At 39.1% G+C, this 25,715-nt stretch overlaps 2 protein-coding genes across 2 annotated transcripts in view; one reads left to right on the top strand and one right to left on the bottom strand.

Annotated features, from left to right (window-relative positions):
* Positions 1 to 682: 682 nt before the first annotated feature.
* On the top strand, positions 683 to 2,005 carry LOC140952931 (QRFP-like peptide receptor). Its single transcript, XM_073402388.1, has one exon. The coding sequence runs from the start codon at positions 936 to 938 to the stop codon at positions 2,001 to 2,003; it is 1,068 nt and encodes a 355-aa protein (XP_073258489.1). The 5' UTR covers positions 683 to 935; the 3' UTR covers positions 2,004 to 2,005.
* Positions 2,006 to 2,739: 734 nt separating this feature from the next.
* The window catches only part of LOC140952912 (syntaxin-binding protein 5-like), a 32,173-nt gene continuing 9,197 nt past the window's right edge, over positions 2,740 to 25,715 (bottom strand). The window contains exons 7-27 of the mRNA XM_073402369.1: positions 25,572 to 25,655; positions 24,743 to 24,866; positions 22,911 to 22,977; positions 22,311 to 22,456; positions 21,197 to 21,275; positions 20,386 to 20,551; positions 19,100 to 19,170; positions 18,260 to 18,300; positions 16,819 to 17,096; positions 15,195 to 15,463; positions 14,548 to 14,636; positions 12,628 to 12,957; positions 11,979 to 12,098; positions 10,713 to 10,832; positions 9,825 to 9,895; positions 8,788 to 8,896; positions 7,443 to 7,554; positions 6,780 to 6,875; positions 6,245 to 6,366; positions 5,135 to 5,253; positions 2,740 to 4,707 (exon numbers count right to left, since the gene is read on the bottom strand). Of these exons, the coding sequence (XP_073258470.1) occupies positions 4,570 to 4,707; positions 5,135 to 5,253; positions 6,245 to 6,366; positions 6,780 to 6,875; positions 7,443 to 7,554; positions 8,788 to 8,896; positions 9,825 to 9,895; positions 10,713 to 10,832; positions 11,979 to 12,098; positions 12,628 to 12,957; positions 14,548 to 14,636; positions 15,195 to 15,463; positions 16,819 to 17,096; positions 18,260 to 18,300; positions 19,100 to 19,170; positions 20,386 to 20,551; positions 21,197 to 21,275; positions 22,311 to 22,456; positions 22,911 to 22,977; positions 24,743 to 24,866; positions 25,572 to 25,655 (2,751 nt within the window). The 3' untranslated portion in view covers positions 2,740 to 4,569. The remainder of the gene's footprint in view (positions 4,708 to 5,134; positions 5,254 to 6,244; positions 6,367 to 6,779; positions 6,876 to 7,442; positions 7,555 to 8,787; positions 8,897 to 9,824; positions 9,896 to 10,712; positions 10,833 to 11,978; positions 12,099 to 12,627; positions 12,958 to 14,547; positions 14,637 to 15,194; positions 15,464 to 16,818; positions 17,097 to 18,259; positions 18,301 to 19,099; positions 19,171 to 20,385; positions 20,552 to 21,196; positions 21,276 to 22,310; positions 22,457 to 22,910; positions 22,978 to 24,742; positions 24,867 to 25,571; positions 25,656 to 25,715) is intronic.

Here is a 25,715-nt window from a genome sequence, read left to right on the forward strand (position 1 = left end):
TCGAAACGCTCAATCAAAAAAGCACGTACAGCTTCATTGCACTGGAAGACCAACACATATCTGTTCTATGCCATATCATTACCTTCTGCAAGGGTTGATCTCTGGTAGGTTAATTCATTGTCTTTGTTATCTTTAAAAAAAGTCTCTTTAGTTCTTATTTATTGACCGCTGTGTTAAATATGGACCTTTATACGATAGAATCGCCATTTGTAAAGGGCTCAAATTTTTTTTTCAAAAACCAGTCGATAAATTTAAACGTTGGGGTAAAAAACTCAGTAGGGTAAGGAAGGGAGTCCCAGACATGTACGTTACGTTTCGTTTTGGCGCAAAAATGAACCATTTTAGGAGCAGCCAACCGAGTTGCTCGAGTAAAAATCTAGATTGTATTTTCTTGTGTTCGACTTACGACAAAAGTTTCGAAAAAACATTTCTTATGCTTTGCTTTTTGCTTGGTCACGCTTTTGGTCAGTCTCCAGGAACAACCTAGTCTGGCCTCCCCCCGCTTGGTCAAGTGAATTCATGAATGAAAACTCATGCTACATCTAATATATAAACTAAGGCAAAAGCGAAGCTCTCGCTAGTATTTATAGTTTACTCGAACAAAATATAAAATCGTGTAATTGTAAGCGGCAACGGAAACGGCCAAAACAGTTAGTAGCAAAAAAACAACTTTGCACGTGCAGCACACCTTTTTGTAAATTTCTTTGCCGTTATTTTGAACTACTACAACGTGAAACTTATAGAAACTTCCTAGTTACACGTTCAGTATGGAGGAAATGCCGTAAGTGTTCCTGTTCACTTTTTTTTTCATGTTAAATCCTTTTAGTTCTTCTCATTCAATTTCGGGCCAGATACTGTCAGAGCAACAAGGAACTTTGAAGGTACCTAACATCATCATAGTTTAGAGACGTTGTCATCTAAAGTCGCCGATTGACATGAATAGCTCGTCAAACTCAACAGCATCGTCTTCCTTGCCTAAAGGTACCTCAGCAATGCCTGGTATAACTCCTTTCACTCAAATCACTTACTCTGTAATCGCTACAGTGGCTTTTCTTGGAAATACCTTAGTAATTTGTGTCTTTGGACGAGAGAGAACACTATTGAAGAAATCCTATAACATTTTGATACTGACCCTGGCCATAGCTGATGTTCTGACAGCCACCCTTTTAGTTACAAACCCAGCATTTGTTCTTGGTGACTCGTTTCCGTACCCAACTAATCACGTCATGGGAGAGATCTTCTGCAGATTTTTTTGGGATCGCGTTTTTCTTTTCCAGCTTGTGATTTTCTCAGCGTACATTTGCTTGGCTCTGTCAACGGAGCGGTGGTATGCGGTTGTAAAGCCTTTCAATTACAGCAACACTTTTAACACTAAAAGAACTCTCATTTACATTCTCGCGGCTTGGGTGTGGTCGCTTATTCTATGCGGCAGCACGTTTTTCGAAGTCGGTTACGTTCCGTCAAATCCACCAAGTCGGCGTTGCAAGTGGTTATTTTTGTGGGGTAAACAGCCGACTCGGGCTATCGTTGGCATAATTCAAGTCTCTTTCAAAATGATTTTCCCTTGTTTAACCATGCTTGCCTTATATGGGCACATGGTCTACAAGACCACCTTGTTCGCCGCCTCTTCAGCAGAGAGCAGGGCCAAAATGCGCGGGAAAATTACGCGTATGGTGGGTCTTGCCTGCCTGATGTTGACTGTATGTTTGGCGCCCAGTCAGACCAACTACGCGCTGGCAATGGCGGGAAAGGCGAAGCTTGATAACAAACTTCATCATGGACTTTCGCTTCTTGTCTTCATCAATAGTTGTGCAAATCCCTTCATTTACGTGCTGAGCAACAGGAATTATCGACTTGTAATCTGGAAACTCTTTTCTGCATGTAGCGGACGTGACCGAAGAAATATTTTGAACCGTGGTAGAATTCATCCTGTGCTCTCAGGATCAAGCACAGACGATAAAGGGGCTGGAGACAAATATATGGCGGAGGAAACACAATTTTAATGTGTGATTACTCAACCTCTTCTGTTTTAAAAATTGCGACGAAAAAACTAGGGACTATAATTTGCGCGGTACCCATTTGTTGACTCTAAGAAAGCCAAGAACGACAACTTCTGATTTTAAGCGACGTGTGCAAAGCCTCAATAAGTTTGATTAGTTTTTTAAAATAATTTTTGTCTTGTTTAGTGTGTGTATATTTTTCCACTCTTAAAGATCTTAATTTTTTTTTCGCTCGAAGATATTAGCCATATAGTGTAGCTACACTAAAATTCGAGTTTAAATAAAGATTATATATGTATCAATGTATGTATGTTGAAGTAGGAAATTAAGTTAAAAAGCCCAGAACGTGCAAGAGACGAAAAAAAAATTCTGAAACCAGACCAAAAAGAAATCCCTCAAAAGCACTGTCAGGCTGTTTAAACCTGCATTAAAGAGCCACGCGTCCACGCTCGCGCGAATGAAAATTTCCACCTGGAGGAAACAGGCTACACAAAGCTGTGCCCGCTTATATTTTCTTTCCTCTTTCCAATCTTCCTCGAGGGTGGTAATGTCCACGAGCATTTTGGGGATACTAGTTCTCTCGCTCTAAAAAAGGACGTCCTAAGTAAGGATTAATACAGTTCTCTTTTTTTCCATATAATATTATACTAAGATAATAGCAGTTTTTTGTGCCCTCTTTAAACGACAATTCCCTTGCCATTTAGAAAAGATTATATTAACATTGAGAGAAATTCACATATTCTGTTCTCCGTTTAATGTTCAATACAGTACTTCATCAATACCTATCCTCTATCATTGATACCTATATATCTAGATACACCATTTAACGTTTACACATTTTTACACAATACTCAGTGTATTAACATCAATGTTAGAATTTTTCTAGGCACAGAATCGTGTTACATTCTTACTAATAATCTATTAACAAACAAGCTAAGAAACTGCTTACAACAGAAGGAAGCACTGTTCCTTTCTAGAATGATTAACATTTTGTTTCAAACATTCCGTTTAAGCCTTCTAAAAAGGCAACTCTTCAATGCAAAATGTTTAAATAATCCTGTAAGTTTAAAAAATCCAATACATGAGCAATGGCAAAAACTGTTTTGTTCGTTATTTGTAATTGATTTTGGAGCAAAATCCTTACATATTTATACCTAACCCAAATCATGCGAAGCATTGCTCACTTGGCTTATTTTGAACATAGCTATTAAAGTCATTAAAGTGGAAGGGTTATGAAACCCGTTAGACTCCTCTGTTATGTTTTTGTTAGCTTTTTTGGACCTGAACGTGCACATCGTTCAATACCATCCCTATCATTTTGAACTTACTGACCAATAGAAAAATCGCATTAATTTGTTCAGTTAAAACTTGTGAACAAAAAACAACGAATTGTGCACGGTCAGGGAGCTTCCAGCATAATCTACAGTACTGTTGTTTTCAACTTTAATGTTTGCCTGCTTTCATAACCAGTCTCCTCTCCTATGTTTTGAATAACTTGGTTTCTAAGCGAAGTCGTCAGCAGCGCACTGATCTGTTGGTTAAAAATTACACCCTGTTTTCCTATTTTTACACCAGTGTTTCTCCTTTGTTTTGACCGAGTCTAAGGGCCTGTTTACATAGAGGTGGACCCCAGGTGGGTGAGGTAAACCGCTTAGGTGGGGTAACCCGTCTGCCCGTATAATCTCTCATATGGTCACCCCACCGATCATGTAAACGTAACCAAATTAAAATGAGAGATAATATGGACAGGTGGGTTACCCCACCTAAGCAGGTTACCTCACCTACCTGGGCCCCCCACCTCCATGTAAACCGGCCCTAAAGAGCCTACCCACCGCATCCTACCCGACCTTGCCCAAAAAAGAACAATCAGGAATAAAACTTTTTACCTTCATGTATACGGGTAGGTGAGTTTAACAATCTATAACAAACTTGAATATTTTTTTCGAAGCCGCTTAACACAAACTAAAATACAACGAGAATCTAGCCTGAATAGCAAACCTTCATGTGCGAGCAAACCTCTAGATCTGAGGTGACAGGTCCAATTTTCACAACCATAAGAAGGGATGGGTGGGGGGTACATAATTTCGGAAATCCCCATAGGGGGTCGGGTTGCCAAAATTGCAAAAGGCTGGGTGGAGTGTACAAGTGCCTTGTGAAATTCTGTTCTCCAGATTGATTTTATTAACCCCCTCTCCCCAAGCCGTAATCAATAAAAGCCTCCTTTCTTTCGCGCTTTGCTCGCACGGGGACGTTTGCTTCTTAGACTAGTAGGGAACAAGCATGCGGCACAAGAGTTGCGTGACGGCTGTCTATGAACAACAACAGTGTTGCTGCGGGAGTAGTTCTCAATTTAGTATCCTTAAAAACGGCGTGTCCGTTGTGGGGAAGTGTCTGCTGTACGGGAGCTGTTTGTAACCTCATCCTTCAATTCTACCGAGGGTACGTTTCTATCAGCAAAGCGGTTCGATCGATCATAAGAGTTGACTGTTCTATCATCATACGATGTTGCTGCAACATGCCTGTGCAGATTACCACAGGCTTCCCACCTGTGCGGTCACGTGACAAGGCCTCAAACCTGATACCACTTCTTATCTTTGTACTTAAGTGTCAGCTGATGAGCAGCGTCCGCGAAGGCCTTGGCTCGAACATTCATCTGCTCAGTTCTCTGTTCTAGTTCAGACAGCTTTTCCCCTCTCTCTAAGAGAGCCTAAAATAAACCAGATTGTTTTGAACTTATTCTTTTTTAACACGACATCGTGAATTTGCTACATCTTCGCAATAATAAGATATTACAGCACAGATTGAAAATGATACAGCCAACAGAGAGAACAAAAGCGTTTTCTTTTTTTTCTCTCTCTCTCTTATTTAGGAAATAACTTCATTAGTCTGTCCAATCCTTATCCCTTTTTTATCTCTTTTCTGCATTGGATAATCCATAAAACAAGGAAAACTCATTATTCATGGTTTATTCTTTTTCCTATTTTGTTCTTACACTTTTTTCTTTCACGCATTATATATTTTTCCCAGTAGAAAAAGAATCGAAAGATAAGCAGACTTCTAGGATAATTTCTCCAATCCTGTTTTCAATACTATTTTATTTTCAGTCAGTAACAAAGTGTGTCACAGAACCTCACCTGTTTGTTCCTAGCCACAACACCAGCTAATCCGCTGGACGTTTCCTGTAGTTTTTCCATACCAGGGCCATTAAAACGATCTGTCAGACTACGAGACGCATTTCCACTCTCTGTACCGACTGTCAGAGGCAAAAGCAAAACAACAACGCTAGACAAAGTTCAAATGTACTGTGTGTGTGTGTCCAGCCTCGAGGTAGAGTTCTCGAGAGCTCGATGTTTGACTCGAGAAAAATAGCAACTCGAGACAAGACAAAACTGTTTTTAGAGGGACCAGACATAAAGTGCTTTTCAAAACAGCCCCAGGGAAAAACAAAACAAAACAAAACAAAACAAAACAAAACAAAACAAACAAACAACAAAAAATCAAATCTTTACAGTCACGCCAAGTCAAGCATTCCCCCATCGATTATATTAATGAACTGACTATTTGAAAAATGAACCCGTTAGTACTGCTCAGTATTCGGTCAGATTGAAAAAGCCTTTGCATAAATAATACATTGTAGGCTCCTATATGAAGACATTTACATCACATTTAAGAATAGTGTACTATAACTATCTCGTGTGTGAATTCACTGTTCATTACGCATGCAGGAATGCAGAGATGAATCTGAAATCTACAACTACTAACGGATTTACCTTTCCAAAAATCATTTCATTGAGGAAATGTTGCAGGGGGGGGGGGGGGGGGGGGTTACACTTAATCCTGCTTGACTGTTGCACACTATAATCTACGCGAGATACACCAGAATTAGTTAAGGCCATGTGATCATTCAAATCGGCCTAAACCACATGTAATGCAATTCTAAAAACTGAAGAGAGGACCGTTACATTTTTCCTTCGTTATCGAGCTCTTCTTCAAATCTTCAATACTATCTGTGAGTAATCCTCATTTCTTCGATACTAACCGCCATGTTCAGTCCGGAAAAAAAAAGAGATTCGTGCGTTGTTTGCATTATTGCACAACTCAGCTGAACCGTCAAATCACATGTATTGGGAAAATGCAATGTTGCTTCTGTCTAATGGATTGACGGACTGACTGTCCATTTTTTTGAATAGATAATTTTGACAAAAGATTAAGAAACCGATATGATTTACTAAAAGAACACTTACAAAGCTGTTCCCTATCAAGAGGTGAAGCTGCGGAGCTAAACAAGCTGCTAAAAAAGCCTTTACTGGGAGGTTCAGGTGTCTCCATAGCACGGAATAATGATCCTTGATTTTCTGTTAACGTCCTGAAATAATTCAAACGGAATGGCAATCAATTCTCATCTTGGCATGGAACAAAAACTAAGAGCGCTTTCCAATTGTAAAGAGAATTCCACTATCTATCGAACCTAACCAGCCAGATCAGTCTACTCTTACATGGTATATTCAGCAGTGGTGGGATTTAGGGAAAATTTCGAGTAAGGGTTACATTTTTTAAAATGAAGAAATGATCGTCGCAGTTACATTTTTCTTTCAAAATGACCGGTCCGCCGGCCAGTTACGACTTTTGGAAAGCGCTCAGATACAAAAAGGTACGAATCACATGAGTGTAACCAAGTGCACAGTAACGTTCAGTTAATACAGTTTCACATTGAACGGGTAAAAAAATTCGGATTCAGGAGCATGAATTCATGGACACTAACATAAAATTCCCACTTACCCTGGTCTGACGAACATCGAAAGCCGCTGGATTTCGAACGGCGAGCACAAAATCAATGCCTGGGCATCGTCAGAAAATACCAATGTCTTGAGGAATCTAAGCAAAGAAAAACAACTCAAAAATTACAGTAATTGCCGAACTATGCGTAGTTTTTGTCATGGGAACCAGTTAAAAGTTGAGATATCGTCATACATCGAGACACGTCTGGTACGTGACGGAATAGCACATTTGCCGGGACAGTAAAAGAGAGTCTGTAAGCAAGTTTTCCATTTGAGATTCGCGTCAGGCGAAGGATCACGCGCGAGCGACGACCGAATTGAGACTAGACGTCGAGACAGGAGAAGGAAGGAGAGCCCCTTTTTCCGGTCCCACTCCACCCTCAATTCTTTCGTGGCTCGCTGGCGCGTGAAACACGCACTACTTCCCTAGCACTCAAAATAGAGAGCCTGCTTGCAGGCTAATTACGAACCCTACCCAGCCCCCTATATAAAAAAGAAGGAGCATTCTAAGCCCATTAGCAGTGATAGGTTTGGGCAAACCAACACCCTACCCTTCCCCCAAGTGAAACAGTACTAACCTGTATTCCTTCAAAAGGAAGGAGCATTCTACGTCCATTTGGGCAAATCGACACCCTACCCCACTCCCTGGTGAAACAGTACTAACCTGTATTCCTTCAAAAGGAAGGAGCACTCTACGTCCATTAGCGGTGATAGGTTTGGTAGGCTGAGTGCAAGCACCTTTCCTAGACTAGTGAGACACAACAAGCAGCTGCTTCCTACATCAAAATCATAAGATATTGGTTAGCCTGTGTCTGAATATGCCCTGGCTTTAGCAACGGAGACAGGAATAACGGTTTTTATGTTACAGCGAAGGTCTGGCCACCGGTGCCACTTGACAAAGTTTTCGACATTTTTTTGGCACGTTTTCCATACATTTTTAAAAACTTCGATGGGTTTCCTGTCATCTATAGCCAATCAAAATTCAACATGTCTTGGCGGCGAAGTCGCGCAATTACACACAGTAGTAGAGATCAAAGCTTTTAACCCTATAAGTCCCAATAGTGAACAACATCAATTTCCTTCTAACAATATCCATACATTGTCAAGAGACGAGGTCATGAGAATAAATAAAATGATCACCAAAGTGAAAATGCTTTGATATTTTATCAAATTCTGTCAACTAATTCTTAAGCAAATATATAGATCAGTTTGGAGAATTTGTATGTGGATATTGGGCCTCAAAGGGTTAAGACACGACACTGCCCTCAAAACCACATGGATGTGGACTGGTTCTATACTATAAGGAGCCAACCAAACCCATTAGATGAACAACAATTTGCAATGAGGACATACCTACCACCAATGTGGCCTGGGTTCGGGTGTTAGTAGAACGCGGGGTCGAGGTCGGGGTTGGGGTCTATCCTTTTTTTTTAAACAATCCTGTTTTAGGGTTAGGGTCAGAGTTAGGTTAGGGTTAGGGTTAGTGTCAACCCTAACCCTAAAACAGCATTATTTAAAAAAAAAAAAGATAGATCCCGATCCCCCGTTTCAGTGATACCCTCTAGGTTCCTTTCCCAGCGTCGCCGCAATAAGTGGGTTGAGTTGGTTGTTGGCCCTCGCCCTTTCTCCAAGAGCTTTTTCTCTGAGTACTCTGGTTTCTCCTCCCTAAAAAACCCACACTTGCAAATTTCATTTTAATCTGGACACGTACAAACACTTTCAAACGAGTTCTTAAGGGGCTCGTAGGTGTTTCGTGGGTAACCAAATTAAGCACAAAAACTTGTGGAAAACATGTGACAACGATGTCGAAAACTTTATCCAGTGGAAATAGTAAGCAGATTTAGCAAAGACAACGTCACCAAAGACAGCAAGAAACTAAGCACCCTGAGGTTGTGTTCAGTCCTTTCACAGCGCTATCACGTTCTTATTAATCTGACGTTGCGTTGTGTTTGCTTCATATGCCCAGTAGTAGTATCATTACTGTTAAAGAAGTCACGTTAACCTGTTACCTTCAACGACAACAGCGGCTGTCTTGAGTAACACGGCGGAGTCATCATCAAGGAGGTTTGCTTCGGAAAAGCTCTTTGGATTTGTTTGATTTGTCGGCAATGAGTACACCTTTAAATTAAACATTACAAAACAAAAACAAGACAAAGGTATTGTTTTACTTCTAATAAGCAGTGGCATCGGGAAAAAAATTATGCTTTCCGATTATCACTCCTGACTTGTATTTGACATAATTCTTAGTATGGCCAAACGATCACTTCTGGCGCCAGAGGAACAAAAGAAAAACAAACAACCAACCCAAAAAACACGGCCCGAAAGCCTTAATCTCAATGGATATTTGTACGTTGCAACGTCCAATGTTCACGTTAATAAATCTTTGGTGTAAGTTGTTTAGGCTTAAGCATTAGTTCAGTGGCAAAATGTTCAGAGATATACTCTTTCGTGCGATCTGTTCATCTTATCCCTGCTCAGGGGTCAGTTTAAGGATATAGGTATACCTGAGGACAGATGAACTCCAACCCGCCCCCCCCCCCCCCTCTCCCTCCACCCTCCCGCCCACCACCACCACTACCACTGAAAGAAATCATAGAACTAAATACTTTTCACTTTCTTCCCGGTTTTTTTACTTACATAACTCCTATTGCCAAAAAAAATTCTTAGAAGTAAACATGGTAAATAGGGTGGTCCTCAACTGAATGTCAAAAGCAATTTCGCTACGGCGTTGTTTTTCATAGCTTAAGATTTTGTTGGATAAAATTATATCTAACGTCACTTGTTTAGCTAATCAGAAGTAAGACTACACTAATAGTGACTTGCTCGTACGCATTTTCCCGCGCTCGCAGAGCGTGGTTTACTGCGGCTTTATCTGCGTGGTTATTCCCAAACAAAGTTCTTTGGTTTAGTTTGTTCTCTAATCTTTGCTGTAAAAACCCCTCTGCATGGCATTCAAATAACAAAAACCCATTTAAGTCTACGCCATTAATACATTACTGACTCCCTTTTTAAAACTTTTATTACGTCAAGCAAAACTTTATCTGACCTTGGCTTCTCGTTCCGTACAAATAACTACAAAATGCCTGTCAAATATTTCTCTTGTCATCATCGAGTTTCCTGAAAAAGAGAAGAAAGCTCATTTTGAAAAGTTTAGGGTCAATTAAAAGAACCACTTCTACAAAATTAATTTTAGGAAACTTTGAAGAAATTCTAACATAGTCTGAGTGTGCCAGGCTCTCGGTCAGTGCAGGCGAGCGAAAACTAAAAAAAGCGCGCGCGCTCTTCCTAGCCCTGCCGCGGTTTTGCCCGCTTTTTTTTTCGATCCGTTGTACTCACTATCTTGGAGCCTAGTACAGGCTAATTCTAACAAGGAACAAGTAGCAAAGTTATTGCAGTGGACAAAAGGGAAATTGGGATGAAAGAATATGCCTCCACCGAGAAAAACTAACGATGAGAACTGAGACCCATCTTTCAGATACAGACGTGTGACACAGGACCCCTATCCTAGGGTAGTGTTTCGTACGTTTTATAGTTTAACTGAACAGAAGTCAACTATCGGAAGCATCACCAGTGCAAAACGAAATACTTTCCAACTTTATAACTGTATGAGTGGCTACGATTATCAAATAACGGACCTTGGTAAGCAGTAAATAACTCGATTACAAGAAAAACAAAAACAACTGTAGCCATGGATAATACAAAGACATCCAGTCTTTCTATTATCCATGCTGTAACACATTACCAGGTTCAGTTCCTCAGAGATTTCAGATCGCAGCGTGCAAAGAAGGTCGTGTCCGATAGCCCGGGACTAATTTAATTGAATACGATTTCAGAGTTTGTGTTAATGTGACATAAGAAAATAACATAGTCATTTAGCTACTGTGCTGTTCGAGTAACGTACCAACGCTCTACTCCCAAACTGGCCCATACTTACTCTTGTTCTGGTGTGAATCTTTTTCCTTCCAAAACTGAAATGGCGAAGGAAAGAGATGTCCCTGACCATCCAGGATCACAATGCTTTGAATCACGCCTGCTTTAGGATGGAATAAAGACCCTGTAACGTGATCAAAACCACATGTTATTTACCTCCGCTTATCAGCTGTGGGCTTAATCCTGCATGTATGTCTCAAGAGGGACCAACATCAATTTTCTCCCGACAAAATCAATACATCATCCAGAGTAAAGGTTATGAGAATAAATAAAATGATCACCTAAGGGAAAATGCTTTGATCTTTGAACAAATTCTCTCAACTAATTCTGTAAGGAAATGTATTGAGATCCGTTTGGAGAATTTGTATGTGGATCTTAGGGCTTAAAGAGTTAAGCCTGTAACGAAGGTGAAACCCTCGTTTCCCTTAGACTTAGTAAACAACTACAGGAAAATTATAAACCAGCAATCCTGGACAAAAGTCCTGCATATATTCACAGTACTGCATATATTCATATTTTTCTGTCATTTCTCGGTTCTCTCTTAAAACAGTGCATCCTTTTCGAAATTTTCTTACAGTTCTCCCTCCTCCCACCCTATACAAGGTTGAAACTCAGAAAAAATTCTGGATATACGCGTCCAACGTTGTTTGTGGGGCGAGGGGAGAGGTTAGACCTGTGTGAATTGGAAAATGCCCCAGAAGTGCAAAAGTGTCCCAAGAGTTTTGTCCACGATTGAAGTTTCGAGAGGTGGCGCTGTGGCGATCGAGAGCACTCGCCCCCCACCAATGTGGCCCAGGTTCAAATCCCAGCGTTGAAGCCATATGTGGGTTGAGTTTGTTAGTTCTCTCCCTCGCTCAGAGAAATTTTTCTCTAGGTACTCCGGTTTTCCCCTCTCCTCAAAAACCAACGTTTCCAAATTGCAATTCGATCAAAAATCAGGTAGACGAAGAACCACTGGGTGGATTTGCTACCCCTAAATCCAAACTGTAAATCGTTTATAAATTATGTCTGAAGCTCATACAAGAAACAGGAGCACCTATCAGCTCTGTCGGCTCCAATGTACATGTTGTAGTTAATTTTTTTTCTCTGGTAGATTTTTATTTTCTTTTGTTTCAATGCCATTAACATACATTAACATACCCAAAAACAAAAAAAAAAAGAAAAATTACCTGAGATAAAAAATTAACCACAGCATACCTACTCGACAGTCAAAGACAATAAAACATTTGAGTACCGATACATTGTCAGGTAACCTTTCTGTATTACGTACCTGTAGTTATAGATAGCACAGGTTGTGAATCTCTTTCCTCTCGGACCGGCAAGTTAAGCACCACAACAAACACATTACCAAGGGCTGTTCCAACCCACAGACATGGGCTCACCAAGTTGTCTGCAAAATATTCAACCGGGATAACGTGACACAGAGTAGCTTAAAATATAAACGTACGGGATTTTAGACATGCAGCGATTAAAAGATCACCCAGGGGTTTGTGTTCCAGCTCACAGTTTGGGCGCAATGAGGTTCCAGCAAGGGCTGACAAAAACTAAATAAAATAGATGATTGGCGAGAACAACCAGATGTCATAGATAACTAAGCTACTCAATATTTTTGTAAAATCTTGTTTAAGGCCGTTTTAGTATTCTTAATAATTTTCTGAAAGATGTGTGGTCGTGGAGCGGGGGGGCCATTTTTCTTTCTAGTTTCGGCCAATGAGGCGAGTCCTCGTAGCAAAGCACCTTTGCTGCCCCTTCATGGACTAGACAGAATAAATACTGCACTTTAAGGCACCGTTATTTAGAAAGGTTGACGACAGTAAGAATCGACAGTAAGAATCACTTCCGTAATTCATTAAAATGCCAATCAAGGGATACCTCGTATAACAGGACACACAATGACTATCTGATGTAACATTACATACCATTCTTTTTAGTAAACGTGCATGCAAATCGTACACAACTGATGCTATCAGGAGGACCAGGATCCAGCACGGGAGCGCTTGACGTTCTTGATCGTAACCAACCATCTACAGCTTCACTGCCATTTTGATCACCCAACTTAGCGCTCAGCCTTCTCACTGGGGGAGGGGGTCGGATTGGACGACTCTTCCTCCTTTCAGGTTTTGAGCTGGTATCAACCTGGAATTCCCCTCCTGTGCCATCAGCATTGATAGTGAATGTCAGGGGGGTGCCAGTTACAACTGCTGTGCCAGCAGATGGTGTCGCTGTTGCTGACGGTGAATCTGACACAGCTGCAAAGAATTTTTTTTGCCACAGACCTGTTTAGTTTGACTTGTTTTTGGTCCATTTTAGACCACAAAAATGCAATGTGTAGTTCCAGAAAATATCCATACCCCCCGCCCATAACGGAGGGTAACGGAAATTCCGAGGGGAGGGGGGGGGGTCTGAAAGGAGGCGATTTCCGAGGGGGTGGGGGAGGGTTGCTTACCGAGTCTCTTCTTCCAGGGCGTCTGAGTAAGATTGCTGAGTTATTCAATACATAACAGCTTCTCTGTGAGCAAGCTATCAGTTAGTTTACTGCTACCGGTGTTTAAAAACAAGTATTGTTTTCATTAATAATCTTTTATTTACGGTCGGCTAAATGTTTTTTTCACGGCTTACGCGATAGTTTTCTTCAATACAACTAACATCGCCTCGTAAATAAGCTTCCGGTTATCTAGCTGTTGCTTTATTACACGCTTGATTCACCGTAATTTGGTCGTGTTCTAAGCCTTCTTGTAACATGTTCTAACTGAAATGAAGTAATGAAAGTTCATGTGGTATTAAGTTTGAATGTAACTGGTTCTTTTGCAGATGACATTATTCCTTTAGTCAGTAGTGTAATAGGCCATTTGCACGATAGCGTCATTTTACTACTAAGACCAGAATCCTTTTCGTGTTTTCTTTCACATTAAAATGTTGTACTCCCAGTGAGGTTTAAATAACAAAAGCCCTATTTGCACAAGAAAGCAAAACCCTAAAGGATTCTGTAGTGAAATGACGTCATCATGTAAGTGGCCTATCAGGTATCGCATCTATGATTAATTATTAGCTTAGACGTCCTTGAGATTATAAGACACAGTATAAATATTTTTTCTCATTTTATCACACACAAAAATAAATTATCTTTGGCATAATGATATCGTGCAACAATATTTTTGACCCAAATATTATTTCCAAAGAGTACCCAATCAAGTTAAATAATTACGGAAATACCGGGGGGGGGGGTCTTAAGCAAAAGTGCACTCCGTGAAGGGGGGGGGTATGGACATTTCAGGGGTATATGAATGCATAAATTGTGAGAAGCAAAGGAAAAATTTCTTTTACAAACCTACAGTCTCAGTTAAAATTGTTGGCACGCTTAACTATCTTGTTGGTGTGCAAGATTTGGAGAGTTAACTGCGATAAATAACATTTGTAGGACGAGGGGACGGGCCAAAAGCAAAAAAAAAAAAAAAACAGCGTTGGGTGGAAGTGTCCCAACTACTTTTGTCTGAGACTGTAGGTCTTTCAATAAAAAATTCTGCACCATAAAGTGGAAAGCAGAATTCAAAAAAAAATTTAGGGAGTTTAAGCAAAGACTTTTCTGGGCAACACACGCCAATTAGAAGTGGAATTTTTGCGTTCTTCGGCGGTGGTTCTGCTCAAGTGTTCGGGCAAATCGTCTCTAGAAGAGTACAGAAACTTAGCAACCCAAATTTAGTGGCGTCAAGGAAGGGAGAAGACATCATGTAGCATCGGCATCGGTTCGCGTGCTCAAAGGCGTGTTTGCTCAAGTATCTTATTTTCAATCCAAACTTGGGTTCTCGGCCAAGTGAAGAGTTTTGCTGCTTAATACTTACCACTCATGTCCTGTGCTGACAAAACTGTTACAAGCTTCTTTTGAATGATGTCAACAAGCGCCAGAGAAGGGCCATTACTGATGGAAATGCTAAATAATGGGAAACAAACCAGCTTACAAAAAAAATGCCATTTTGTAAATGGAAACAGCAAAAACAACAACTTGGGTAAATGGGAGTGGTCACTGTCATCATTCAAGTTCAAGTTCAAGTTTATTGTTTTGCCATAAGTTATAATACATAAAAAAGAAATCACTAAATATTAAAAGCTAATGATGCAAAAGCCCAAGGAAACCACCAGGCTTATAAGGAATAGGCTCCCTCAATTAATTATTACAATGAAGTATAAACAGTAGTATGTTTGCAAAGTCAATGGCAGAGTTACAGTAATTATTATAATACATTAGATAATTGCATTAATCATAGTTAGGCTAAAAAAGCAAAGTGACGGGGAAAAAAATTAAAAAAATAACTGGAAATGAAAAGTAGAGGGAAAGAACTAGAGAAGTGAAGAGGTTTAAAACAGATGTGACCAAGTTTTCTCGTGGATGCCAATAAGCTGATACAGAATAAAGCATTAATCACTAGTTCTAGACAGGCCCTGAGGAACTTGCACAATATAGACTAACAGAATGGTATTTGGAACTTACACTCCAAAGTCTGAGCTGACTGCCAAGTTGCTTGGAGGTATGACATCAGATCCTGAGGAAAGAACCATACAGCAGACAGATGGCTGAAATCCTGGAGACCTCTTGTACAAACCAGTCTTACAGGTTAGAGTTGGAGACAATGCAGGCATAGAGCTTGAGGTGAGACTTAGCACCAGGCCCTCTCCTTTATCATCAGTTGGGCTTGAGGCTTCAGCAGAATCTGGTGACAAGTCTGCATTCTGATCATTCATCATACTGATGTCAACTTGCTACAAACAAAGAAGAAAATGATTTCAAACAACTATTTCAGCACATCCAACCAGAAGACAAGGAACAATAAGGTTCTCAGGCACACACTAAGGATTGATGATTGATGGTGGTGGTGGTGGTAGTGGTGGTAGTAGTAGTGGTGGTAGTGGTAGTGGTGGTGGTGGTGATGATGATGATGATGATGATGATGATGTTGGTGGTAGTGGTGGTGGTGGTGGTGATGGTGGTAGTGGTAGTGGTGGTGATGATGATGATGGTTATGATGATGATGATGATGATGATGATGATGATGATGATGATGATGATAATGATGATGGTGGTGGTGGTAGTGATGATGTTGGTGGTAGTGGTGGTGGTGGTGGTGATGGTGGTAGTGGTAGTGGTGGTGATGATGATGATGATGATGATCATGATGATGATGATGATGATAATGATGATGGTGGTGGTGGTAGTGATGGTGGTGGTGGTGGTATTGATGATGCAATGATGATAAGAAGACTTAACACCACAAAATTAATAACAAAACAATTTTGAGTCAAAACTAATTTCTGTAGCATGCTCCTTTGTGGTAAAATAATTAAGAATGAAACCTCTATGTCGTACATGTATTTTTTTCATAAACTGGTTTCACTTTCATAGCAGTGTGAGTTCTCCCTCTGGGCAGAAACACTATGCTAGCAGATAAAGCTGACTGATACTGTAACAGGACTGCCATTAAGGGGCAAGGGCAAGGGATTTCTCCTGGCATGATCCCTAGCTACTTTCATAGGGATCAAAAAGAAAACAGAACCAAAAGAACCTGCTAGCTATTCAACTCCCAGCTACAAACTGAATACATGTAAATCCAGCAACTTTAAGTCTTAGTGACAGCTCTGCTGTAAAGTCCTTTGTTAGTTAATTATCTTCTTGGGATGTTTCATGTATTATCATGTCACTGATGCAGAGGGAATAAGACCAGGGACGTGAAACACTGGCGAACTTATGTCATAGGATGGCAGAGGAAAGAATGTGTGACAAGCATGACAAAAATTATGTTTGAAAACTTCACCAAATTCCTCCTTCCTAAACAGACCTTTTTGTACAAGACAAGAACATAGTAACGTTAAGTGAAGATCACAACAAACATGGAAATAATAGCCCTGTCACATTTGTCACACACAAACATTTTGCCATCATCTTCCTTTAGGTAGCAGGCACTTGAAAATAATATAGGCCCAAGAAAGTTTGGAGCATGTGAGGGGGACATACACGTGCCTTGTTCTCTCTCTCGTGCATAACTTCCAAGCACCTGATATGAAGCCTGCTTCTTTCCACCATCGTATTGCATAAGATCACTAATAACTATACCACTTACCACAAGTTCTAATGTTTCTTCCGTCATGCTAAACTGATACACTATCACATGACTACTACCAGCCAGTAGAAGAGTCCTACTTCGCACACATAGCTCCACCATGTTTACAGCAAAGCAATCAATGTCCACCATTGATGACGGACAACTTTCTGAATTGTTATTGCCACAGCTTCCTTCAGATGGTGGGTCCTTTCCATTGGTTTCACTGTTTTCTGTTGTACTTGTGTTTTTCTCAAAAATTTTACTTGTCGATAGTTTGTAGAGACACTTTAGGACATCTGTGAGGAAAACAAGGACAAGTTGACTCATAGATTGCTGTTCAGTTATGGGTTTATCCTCACAACATCACACAAAGGTGATGGTCAGTGGGAAGCAAAGATGGCAGAAATTATTTGCTCACTGCGGATGACATGTTTTTTGCTTACAGCTTAATGCGAATTCTAACCAATTTTTTCTTTATTTTTTTGGTGTGTTGTGTCAATTTATGGTGTTTTTCTATTAATCTTTACTGATATTTGGTTGTTGTTGTTGTTTTTTCTTTTTCTTTCTTTTTGTCCTGTATATTTACTTTTGTACCAGTTTATAATATGTATGTGTACAAAATTTATCAATTATTTGTCATGCCTCTTTCCTGACTTTTTGCACATTTTCAATTATTATAATGATGGTCACCCAACTAGTTTAGCTTTAGAATTATTTTGAGTATCCAACTACTGTACGTATTGTTGTTATTATAATATTACTATTATTGTTATTACTATATTTCTTGTAATTTTTTTAGTTGTCTGTGTAAAGTAGAAATAAAGTGGTTTGTTTCTTTATTTGTTGTTTGTTTAGTTTGTCACAAGGACCTAGTATAATAACTGTTCCCTAACAGAGCCACTGTGTGGATGACATAGGAATGTTGTTATAGGAAAGCACCATTTTGCTCCCAAACTGACATGATCTGACATGCTGCAGCATGCAGGCAGCCTTATTAAATTTCTTGTCCCTGGGACTTTTTACACGTTAACTTCAACATGTGGCCCAGCATGTGCCAAACTTTAACCTTCTTTCCAGAACCAATCACTTAATTTTAGTCAATAAAAATATAACTTTCTATAGCGTAGCACTTAGGCCTCTAGTAGAGAAAATCTGAAGTATGGTGTGACCATAATGTTTATTGAACCTAGTTTCAAGAATGTAAATTGAGATAATAAATTATTTTGTTGTTACATGTAATTTTAGTACTTTTAGGAATTACTAAGGAGAGTGAATGCATAGTAAAGGAAAAAACAGATGAAAACTGTGGATCCATAAAAAAGGAGATAAAAACTATGAGGGAAAGAGTTTGGCATCTTTGATTGGAAAGCTGCACTAAGAAATTCATAACGTGCAAGTTTTAAAGTGCAATTTAATTTGCAATAATATGATGTCTGGCAGATATGAGTTTTATAACTACCTGACTTGGCAGCCCAGAACTTTACTGACCCATCTGAGTGTCTGAAATGACAAAAAAAATTGTGGCTTTGAACAGGAACACCACTGCAGGGCTCGAAAAAAGCCCCATCTGGTCACCCACGACAACTAGTTCTTTTTGATGGGCAAATGACTGTTAAAGCTCACTTACCCAACAGCAACAGTCCAGGCAATGTCATTCTTGAACTAAATCATTAGCTACCAAAGCAAGAAGTTGCCCTGGGCAAGCAAAAACATGAGCTGCTTGCATGCTAAAGACATGCTGAAATTCTTTTTTTTTCTAGCACTGCTAAAAGACCCGGCTGCCATTCAATGTGTTCTCTTTGTCACCCTAACAAGCCCACATTCCCCAAGCTTCATTCTTTTGTTTCTGATTTTTACCCTTGGATACCTTTGATCCCCACCCACAATTCAAAAGTTCCATAGACTCTGATCCTCTAATATGGGACAGATTGTAAACTTTTCAAGTTGAGACAAAACAACATAAACAGCTTAGAAAAATGCTCCTTATGAAATTTGGGCCAGTGAGGTTAAGTGAACCTCACTTGTAGCATAAAGCTTTAGTTGATTAATTAAATTCATTAATTTATTTCTCCTTAGAACAACTTGTAATGAAAATACGCTACACCCTGGCTAGAATTGAAGGCAGTGCTTCTGTTGTGCCCCATTAATTGATCTGTCTATTGTGCATGTGCTTTTCCCAAAACTGTCAATTTTGTTAAAAGCACTTGGTGTAACTAAGTTACAGCATCAGACACTACAGCAGCGGTAACTTCCAAGCCATGCTTGATCTGAGAGTGACACAACCAGATAAAACACTCACCCAGTTACGATGAGCTCTGCAGTGGCACTCTCTGATGGCTCACTTAAAATTCCTCCAGAAATTGGCCATGGCTTTCATTAAATGAAGAGAAAATCATATAGTACTAAGAATGTTAAGATACTGTCAAACACCTATTACATTGTAATTATGCATCCACCAATAGGGAAGGGAATAGTGGCCATGCCACTTAATCAAGGTCAGCTGGTCAATAGCGGTTCTGTTTTACACAAATAAATAAAGATAGTTTATTTCACTTTCTTGCAAATAAAAAAATTGAATGAGCAAGACAGTGATATGTTAGTGATATGTATACAATCTAAAAAATACAACATAACTATACTTAGAAGGAGTATACATTTATACTAGTAATCATGTTTAAGATGTCTAAATATAAAAAAATAGTCAGTTCTCTTAGTTCTTCTTAAGGTGACTCGAACCACTTGTTTTTTTTTTTTTTTTTGGGGGGGGGGGGTACCATCCTACTTTGAAGCTCTCTGGTATTCCCACCTTTACTTTTATCGTAAGTCTAACACATAGAATGGATAACATATAGATCAATCTACAATATAACATAAAATTTTTGGCGATCGGAGTAAATGTCACGTGGTCATAATACCACACCCCTTTGAGGTCTGAGTTGAAAATCTGCTGTTGCTGGCATTTTTTCGTAAAAATCTCTCGGCTACACATAGTGCGCATTAATGCCTTCCGCTGAACAGAGTTTCACCAAAATTGCAAAGACCCAATTCGAGAAATTCAGCGGTTTCCAAATTTAGGTCATAATTTATGCGAAAATGATAAGCAAACTTTACACGGATTATAGCTGATAAACTATGAGATTCATCTCTGTATTTTGGGCATCCTTATAACAGATGGGTCCTTGCAAGTCAGCAAAACGCTTTAGGGCCTTGTAAATGCTCGCGATTTTGCACAAAGCAAACATATAGAAATTATAGTTTTTGCTATTTGTTGACGTTTGTCAACGTTTAAGAGTCCTTCTCACGAAAAAAGCATTTTCTTAAAAATTTGTAGTTTTTTTTCCTTCAAAGTTTTTCAGGGCCACAATTGATTAACTAACTACCCGGACCACCGTGCACGCCTAGTTTCAACAAATCGAGAAAATTTCGCATACTAACACTACGACGATACGATACTTTTACTTTACGCGGGGGACATTAGGGTGCCTCCTCTGGGCCGGAACCCTGCGGGGGCAACAAAAAACTACAGTAGGCATAAATTTTTATGTTTGCTGACAAGAATGAATATTGAGGCTTTGCTCAACAAACCTGAGGTGTACTGCTTTCCCTTTGTAACTGTCTCTTTCTTGTGCGACTAATGGCTGTAGAACTCAGTGCTTTTATGAAATCCTTGGGGCATTCACTATAAAACTGTGTGCACGTAACAGGAGACTCGTGAACATTAAATGCATAGGGAACTTCCAAAGCTGTTGGCCTGCAAAGACCAGAACATAATTATAATTGCCTTCAGCTAGCAAACCATGCATCCATGCATACAGTCACAAGGAGGATGTATGCAGAGTTTACAAACTAAGCCAAATATTATATCCTTGACTCCAAAGAATTCCTACAAACTCATTTTGACTTCAGCTTACAGCAGCTTAGGAAATTATTGGATCTTAGCCAAAGTTTATTCTCTACCGGCCAAAATTCTTTAAAAGTTTAGAATCCTAGTGAAAGGATACAAAATGGAAGGTATTGGCTAAGTTTATTTCTTGTTCAAATGAGGTTAATTTGCTTTTTTGTTGTCATAAGTTATGCTTGTGCCAATGTTACCACTATAATTTTGAATGGTTCATGTAAAAATCTCTCTGCATGCCAATTAACTTTTAAGTCACCACAAAAAATCCAAAGGGTCACACCACAGAGAGAATATGTTCCCCCTTTTCCATCTGCCCACAAGTGCGTGTATGTTTTTACTTCTAGTTTTATTTGTTTCTTTTTTTTGTGAGGGGAAGGATTGTAGTGTCCAGAAGATATAGTACAAAGGCTTGCATGAACCTATCATCACAATGTGTGCCAAGGTATAAATTATGGAGGAAGGATAAGAAAAGAAAGGTGACTATAAAAAATAACATACTTTGCAGAGGATGAAAGAAGGTCATATACCAAGATCTTTATTGGTGTTAGAACCACAACAGCTCTTGGATCTTGTACATCTGTCAAGGAAGATGAGAAGGGTATTATGGTTTTAAACATACTCCCTAATACTTAGTACACGTAATAATTATATCTTGCAAATTCTTAAGTACAGTTACAAGTACATGTACAGTTTACATTTGTATCCTTGCTTAAAATATTTTTCTTGGTTTCTAATGATTAATTAATATAATAGATACTTAACATGTTATCCTTTCAAGACACCAAATATTCATAAATTGTATATCACTGGCATGGCAAATATCTTGTATAGTTAACTGTTAATCTCTGGTAATTTTGATTTTTCTTTTGTTTCACCTTCATTAGCACACAAATCAACATACCCAAAAACAAAAAGAAAACAAAACGACCTGAGATAAAAAATTAACTGCGACTTATATCTTGGAGGTTTTCATGCCAGCTCTCTGCGGCCTAAAGTGTACAGGATTGTCATGCAAAGTCTTACCACATGAACATTGCCAATGATAAACTTTTGTACGTTCATTTACTCAATAATACACTGTACACAGTGATTTTGTTACCTCTTCGTCCCGCCTCCCTTATGCCTGAAAATCTCCAAAGACGCAAAATAAATCATGGCATGTGTCCTGTGGGACACAAAGATCGATCGATCGATCTGAAGACGAGTTTTTGTAGAATATCCTGTCTGTGTCATTTCTGTGGTAGTTATTATGGCTGTTGTTAAACTAGGCATATTTCTGTTAGCCTTTTTTGTGCTTTAAAATAGAAGGACTCTAAATTAACTTCAGTACACTGTAAAACAGAGTTTTGGAGTCAATTTACATGTAGAACTTCTTGTTTTTTGAACTGGGACTCATTGGTACTGGACTTGGATTCATGATTTTTCACAAGATGAGTCCCAGGACTCACCATAACTATTTGCAGTAAACTTCACTGTGTACATGTAGATGATTGAATGACACTTTATTTCAATAGGGTCCATAATTACAGTCACACTGTAGTCTCCCTTATAGCCCTGATAAAGAATGATATGAACTGGTCAGGACTTTATTGCCAAATTAAACTGTCCTCACCTTCACCCCACGGTGTTGATGTAATACAAACGAAGTCAATCACAGTGTCTGTACATAAGACTCTCAATGATCTACTGCCTTGCATTAATGTTAGCCCTTTCTTTTTACTGCTGCACGTTCCTCCAGAAAACAGAACAAAAGGATCCCTGAAATTGGAGCATAACAAATGTATAACAACAAATTTAAATATGATGTAAAATTTACTGCTGAAGACAAAAAAAGTGTTTTTTGGGGGAGGGCTTTCGCCCTTCCACCCATTTGAAAATTCAAGTTTACGTTATAGCTTCATTTTTCCTTTCAAAATAATATTGTCATTTAATCCCCCCCCTCCATCCCCCTTGGAAGTTAGACAAATTCTCTGTGCGGTGTGTAAGAATATTCTCTGGAACCACACAGAGGTCACATGATAGGATTTCATAAAAACAGATTAGTTAAAGGTGTGACTAACAAATATATGTAGGTATCCTAGGTGTCATACACTTAACAAGGTGATTTCTTTTATGGCTTCACCTTTCAATCGGCTAGTCTAGTCAACATGTCCTCAGAAAATACCCTAAGAAAAAGATGGTAATCTCTATTCTTGAGCAAAGAAAGACATACCCAGAGCTTACAGCTAACCATTGGACCTTAAATATTGCTTGACAAGGTCTCCCTTTGTCAGATTTTGCTGGAAGATAGGAGAAGAGAATATAGTATCAACAACATGGTGTAAGAGAACAAATACAATAAAAAGCCTAATTATACACATCATGTATATATGTTGTGGTTCAATTTTATTCTTGGTTTAAATTTTACTCTCATTGATTCCAAACTCATTACCATACATTTCCATACCCTAAAACAAAGGAGAGTAAAATTGAACCAAGGATAAAATTGAACCACAACATATAATAATAATAATAATAATAATAATAATAATAATAATAATAATAATAATAATAATAATAATAATAATAATAATATTTGTTTATTTCCACCATTCGCAGATTTCTCTGAATTGCAGGTAGGGTCAGGCAAAGCACTTACAAACATACACTTATACATATAAACATATAAATATAAAAACATAAATATAATAAAGTAGTAATATGGTAGAAATCGCATACACATTATTACACACAATTGATATACGGTGAATATTTAACTGACACGAATTCTGAGAACCGGTCAGTTCGGCCGGGTAACACATGGCATGATGGTCCTGACCTCAGTGAATACGAGGTTTGCGACGAGATGACCCTGCTGGATATTAGGGGGTAAAGCGGGCTAGCGTGCATAATTTCCGTCACAAATTTCTTGCACCCCAGGTGGCGTCTGGCCTCTAGAGACAGAAGCCCGGCACGCGCAAGGGTGTCCTTGTAGCTCAAGTCAGGACCAAAGATGATTCGTAGGGCTCTCTTTTGCACTCTTTCTAAAGCCATGCAGAGATACTGCGGTAAATCTGCAAAAACTACCGATGCATACTCTAGAACAGATCTTAGTAGGGAACAATACACAGCCACCAACTCCCCATCTTGCACCCCACAAGCTTTCAGTTTTCTTAGAGCATAAAGGCGGCGGTTTGATTTCTTTATTATATAGTCACAATGAGTTGACTATATAATAAAAATATATAAATCGACTATATACACAGAGATGAAATTTTTTTCATGTTGTAAAGTTTACAACAGCAAATCAATTTCATGAAAAGATGGAAGGTTCTGCAAAATAATATTGAATAGTTGCACATTTTGCACAACATTGTTCTTCTTTCACCTTCCATAATCTCCCATTATGCAATACAAGGCACAACAACCACTACGCCTAACAGCACTGTACTTCCCTCCCCAAATTTTCGTTGTCTACATAGTACATGTATGACAGTCACATATAACAGGACAATTCCAGTAAGAACCAAAACTGAGCTTTAAGTAGTTAAACAATGTGAAACAACATGGAAAAAATAATAAAGAACTACATGTCATCTGACATTTCCTGGACTACGACTGACTTAGAATTTGAAAAATGCTAAAATGCCTTTCACAGGGTACCGTAAGGGTAAAGTTCTGACAAGCAACATGGTCACAAATCTGCAACATACCCCTAAGAGAATAATGGGGACAAATGACACAAAGATGGGATTTTTTCTGGTATAAACAATATTTACTTCAACATGTGATCTAAGAGCACAAAGGTTTCGTCAAGAGAGACTTGGGTTGAAATTGCAAGTGCAACAAAGACAAGTGCGACAACAATATTGGTTAAAATACTGACAAGGATTAACTTCCTCCTCAATACATGAAACAACAGCTACTGACATCCAGACCAGAGACATTAGATACTCCCCAACCCCCACCCCCTCCCCACTAATAGGCCTCGTTCACTGCAAAGGAGACAAGACACCACCATACCCCTGTCAGGGGATTTTACCCATCTTCAAAGAGGACACTCACTATGAGGTCTTATTGTTTCCACTGGCTTCCCCCCACTTTTCAGACTCCATATTGTCAAGGTGCCCTCAGTATGAGAGCACATAAACTGTTTTCCATCATTTAACCAATGAGCAGAAATGACTGGCTGTTGGAAAGAAAAACAGAAAAAGGATATTGGTTATGAAGCAATTCAAAAGAAGTTGCTAAATAGAAGGCTCATAAAATTTAAAAGTACACAAACATTTTTTTCAAGAAACCACTCTAGAATTTCAGGCACAGTGCCGGTACCCAAGTAAAAAGTCGAGACTTTGTACTCGGGCACAATAGTCAGCACCAGGTCTCCGTTTTCATGCTGTTTCTGTTAGTTCTGGGGAAGTCCATTATTTTGTACTCTCTGCTAAGCTTAAAAATGGCAGTAGTAACAAGTATGTACATGGTTACATATCAGGAACCATTTTGTATCAGTACCCAGCTGGCACTGGTTCCTGTGCACCAAGCATGGACAGCCCCTATGATAGTCAGAAATTCAGCTCTTTCTTTGTCTTCTACAGCAGCTTTTTTTTGTTCACTATTAGCTAAGCTGCCTCGTTTCCAGACAAATATACCAATGATCAACCTCATCTCCAAGCAAATATGCCATCAAATTGATGGTATATTGCCACAACTTCCAAATTTGGTCAATGCCAGCTGGTTATGAAGAATTAGCCAGGGGATTTGAGCCATTCAGAAATGGTGAAACAGTTTGAATGAATAATATAATTCACAAAGAGTGTAAATGCCTCGGAAGATTTGGAGAAAAAAAGGAGGAATTATAAACTAGCACAATGTAAAAAACACATATCTTTCATACTTGAGGAAAAATACATCTTTGTTCCACTGTTCTCCCTCTGAGGGACCAAACAACAACTGTTCCAGAATTAAAAGCTAAAAGTAACTGAAAGAAAACATAAAAAAATGACAAAAACAACAAGGAAAAATTTAACAATGCTTAACA

The sequence above is a fragment of the Porites lutea genome, chromosome 1, assembly GCF_958299795.1.
Source record: "Porites lutea chromosome 1, jaPorLute2.1, whole genome shotgun sequence".
Classification (NCBI taxonomy): Eukaryota; Metazoa; Cnidaria; class Anthozoa; order Scleractinia; family Poritidae; genus Porites; species Porites lutea.

Bases quoted from the DNA above. Each gene is read 5' to 3' on its own strand.
- LOC140952931 (XM_073402388.1), top strand. From the start codon at position 936: ATGAATAGCTCGTCAAACTCAACAGCATCGTCTTCCTTGCCTAAAGGT.